General features: G+C 46.2%; 1 protein-coding gene across 1 annotated transcript; it reads left to right on the top strand.

Annotated features, from left to right (window-relative positions):
* Positions 1–480: 480 nt before the first annotated feature.
* On the top strand, positions 481–3,320 carry LOC135153826 (uncharacterized). Its single transcript, XM_064097981.1, has 3 exons — positions 481–534; positions 820–2,688; positions 3,285–3,320. Exons 1-3 carry the CDS (start codon positions 481–483, stop codon positions 3,318–3,320), a joined length of 1,959 nt encoding a protein of 652 aa, XP_063954051.1.
* The last annotated feature ends 325 nt before the right edge of the window (positions 3,321–3,645 follow it).

The raw sequence follows: 3,645 nt of genomic DNA, 5'->3' as shown, positions 1-3,645 counted from the left end.
TTAACAAGACCTTTCTTGACCGATTTGTCGTGATGAGAATCAAATGGTATGTATTGGTCTGTATGAGTGGGCTTGCGGTAGACAGAGGTGGAGAGTTTCCCGCCCTCGTGTCTTTGGACTAGCGTGTCAAGGAATGCTAATTTCCCTCCTTGCTCAGTCTCCAGAGTGAACTGGATGGACGGTTGCTGGCTATTCATGTATGAGAGTAGGCTGTCTGTTTGGATCTATTTACGATTATGAAAGTGTCATCGACGTATCTCTTCCACACCCGAGGGTGGCATGTGGAAGGACACTTGGGCAAAGCGTTCTGTTCAAAACCTTCCATATATAGGTTAGCCACAACCGCTGAGACTGGGCTACCCATTGCTGCTCCTTCTGTTTGCTCATAGAAAGAGCCTCTGTACAGAAAATATGTGGATCTGAGGACGAACTCCAGGAGTTCGGCTATTTGTTCGGGCATAAGTGTGGTACGTTCTGATAATGTGGGATCGGATTGCATGCGTTGCAGGGCCGTACTGCATGCGCCCTCTATCGGTACGTTAGTGAAGAGGGAGACTACATCAAAAGAGATCATGGATTCCTGTTCGTTAACTGTCTGCTCCGATGTGAATTCAGCGAATTCACTGGAGTTGGAAACCGTGTGTTCTGAGCAGTTAGTGAGAGGGGACAGGATGTCCGCCAGGTACTTTGATAGGTTATAGGCAAATGAACCTATGCATGATACTATTGGTCTGAGAGGTATCCCGGGTTTGTGTATTTTGGGCAACCCGTATATTCTAGGTGGCTGTTTCTGTGTGGGCTTTATCTTTTTGTATGTAGCCTCATCTAGAACTTTGTCTTTCTTTAGTGCCAGTAACGTACTGGTCAGTTTGCGACACATTCGATCTGTGGGGTCTTTCTTTAGCGAATGAGGATAAATGGGTTGTTAACCTATCCTCGAGACAGATCACCTCCACCGAGGAGCAATTGCTTAAGAAAGGCCTCGCCTTTGCCGTGTCGCCCCCAAAATTGCCCATTACCGAGATTGTAGCTAAGGTTGAAACCGCGGTCAAGTTTATTGATCCAGTTTCGGCCGATGCCGCACGAAAAGATGTAGATTCCATTCTACAGAGAGCACGTCCTCCGAAACCGAATACCACAAGAGAGATGCGTGATGCTCTTAAGACACTCAAGAATGATGATAGCATCACAATCCTCCCTGCGGATAAGGGTAGTGCCACAATCATTCTAGATAGTACCGCCTACGAAGACAAAATGACCGAGCTTCTGAGCTCTGGTCCGTATAAAATGCTAAAGAAAGACCCCACAGATCGAATGTGTCGCAAACTGACCAGTACGTTACTGGCACTAAAGAAAGACAAAGTTCTAGATGAGGCTACATACAAAAAGATAAAGCCCACACAGAAACAGCCACCTAGAATATACGGGTTGCCCAAAATACACAAACCCGGGATACCTCTCAGACCAATAGTATCATGCATAGGTTCATTTGCCTATAACCTATCAAAGTACCTGGCGGACATCCTGTCCCCTCTCACTAACTGCTCAGAACACACGGTTTCCAACTCCAGTGAATTCGCTGAATTCACATCGGAGCAGACAGTTAACGAACAGGAATCCATGATCTCTTTTGATGTAGTCTCCCTCTTCACTAACGTACCGATAGAGGGCGCATGCAGTACGGCCCTGCAACGCATGCAATCCGATCCCACATTATCAGAACGTACCACACTTATGCCCGAACAAATAGCCGAACTCCTGGAGTTCGTCCTCAGATCCACATATTTTCTGTACAGAGGCTCTTTCTATGAGCAAACAGAAGGAGCAGCAATGGGTAGCCCAGTCTCAGCGGTTGTGGCTAACCTATATATGGAAGGTTTTGAACAGAACGCTTTGCCCAAGTGTCCTTCCACATGCCACCCTCGGGTGTGGAAGAGATACGTCGATGACACTTTCATAATCGTAAATAGATCCGAAACAGACAGCCTACTCTCATACATGAATAGCCAGCAACCGTCCATCCAGTTCACTCTGGAGACTGAGCAAGGAGGGAAATTAGCATTCCTTGACACGCTAGTCCAAAGACACGAGGGCGGGAAACTCTCCACCTCTGTCTACCGCAAGCCCACTCATACAGACCAATACATACCATTTGATTCTCATCACGACAAATCGGTCAAGAAAGGTCTTGTTAAATGCCTGTTCGACAGAGCAGCACGTATCATAACTCACCCACCTGAACTCCCGAAAGAAAGAGCACACATACGTGGCGCCTTGTACAGCAACGGCTACCCACGCCGTTTTATCAAGAACACTTTCAAGAAAAAACTACCACCAAGGGATCAGAAGGTTTTCAAGACTTGCACAGTCTTGCCATACATAGATGGCCTCTCACAACAACTTAAACGCCGATTAGAAGGTCACGGTATCCGAACGGTTTTCCGCTCGGACACCACCTTACACAAACAGCTTGTACACCCCAAAGACCCTATCCCTGATCACAGACGTGATGGCGTAGTATACAACATTCCTTGCCAGGGATGTGACGGGTCTTACATCGGAGAAACAGCCCGACCGATAGTTGAACGCATTTCTGAACACAAGCGCGATGTTCGGTTACAGCGAACCGACACATCCGCGGTGGCAGAACATGCTTGGGAGAAACAACACCACCCAGATTGGGAGGGTGTACATTGCATTGCCAAAGAGAGACATTGGTATACACGCAGGATTAAGGAGGCTATTAGTATACGTCTTTGTCCTAACAACTTCAACAGAGACAACGGGATCGACATCCCCGACTTCTGGATGCGAACCATCAGACAGCACAATACCCCCTTGCCTGGCAGTGCACGCCGACCCGATCGTTCCCGGCCCCGAACGAGGGACCGCTCAGCTAATCAGCCCCCGCCCACGGGAAACTAGCGAGCCCGCCATTTTTGTCTAATTTGCATATCGCCGACCCACGGCGTATTTGCATATACCCCCGGCTTATTTGCATATACGGATTACCGGCCGCGCCGCATACCGACGCAACGGATCAATACCCACCTATTGTTCTCGCGTTCGTGCGTACGGTCCTGGAGATTAGTATATATAGAGTACGTCATCAGATAATTTTCGTCACTTGATAAAGAGTTGCAGCGGCACTCGAAAGCTCGTGAACTTGTAAGCTAGTGAACACTTTTTGCGAGAGTGATCACGAATTTCCTAGAAAGCCAGTGAACACTTTTTGCGAGAGTGATCAAGAATGGATATGTTTCCTGTTAACATTCAAATTATAGCTTAAGCCATTGTCATGGCAACCAAATAACATCTAATTTGAAAAAAATAACATGGTTGACATGATAATGGACAGGTGGAAAATGCAATCCATTAACTCAAGGTTTGACCCAGTCAATTAATTTTGAACAAAGATTACAGTGGTTCGCATTAGTTCATTAGAATGATAAAATTTGAGGTTGCCTTGGTAATGCTTGAATTAAATGATAAATATCACTGTTACATATAGCCCGTTGCCATGGCAATGACTCCTTTTTTCCCGAATAAAGTACCAAATTTGATCAAAAACAGTTTAGAATCTGCATTTTGTCATAAATTTCCCCTAATTTTAGAGTGCAAAGCATTATGTTTGCTGTTGATATA

This window comes from Lytechinus pictus, chromosome 4 (assembly GCF_037042905.1).
Source record: "Lytechinus pictus isolate F3 Inbred chromosome 4, Lp3.0, whole genome shotgun sequence".
Taxonomy (NCBI): domain Eukaryota; kingdom Metazoa; phylum Echinodermata; class Echinoidea; order Temnopleuroida; family Toxopneustidae; genus Lytechinus; species Lytechinus pictus.
This window is presented reverse-complemented; position numbering and strand designations above follow the sequence as displayed.

What these genes read in the sequence shown, in the direction of transcription:
- LOC135153826 (XM_064097981.1), top strand. Translation starts at nt 481, where the DNA reads ATGTGGGATCGGATTGCATGCGTTGCAGGGCCGTACTGCATGCGCCCT. An exon ending in ACTGCATGCGCCCTCTATCG is followed by an intron (nt 535 to 819) that starts GTACGTTAGTGA and finishes TTTTGTATGTAG; the next exon opens with CCTCATCTAGAACTTTGTCT. An exon ending in ACCACCCAGATTGGGAGGGT is followed by an intron (nt 2,689 to 3,284) that starts GTACATTGCATT and finishes TTCAAATTATAG; the next exon opens with CTTAAGCCATTGTCATGGCA.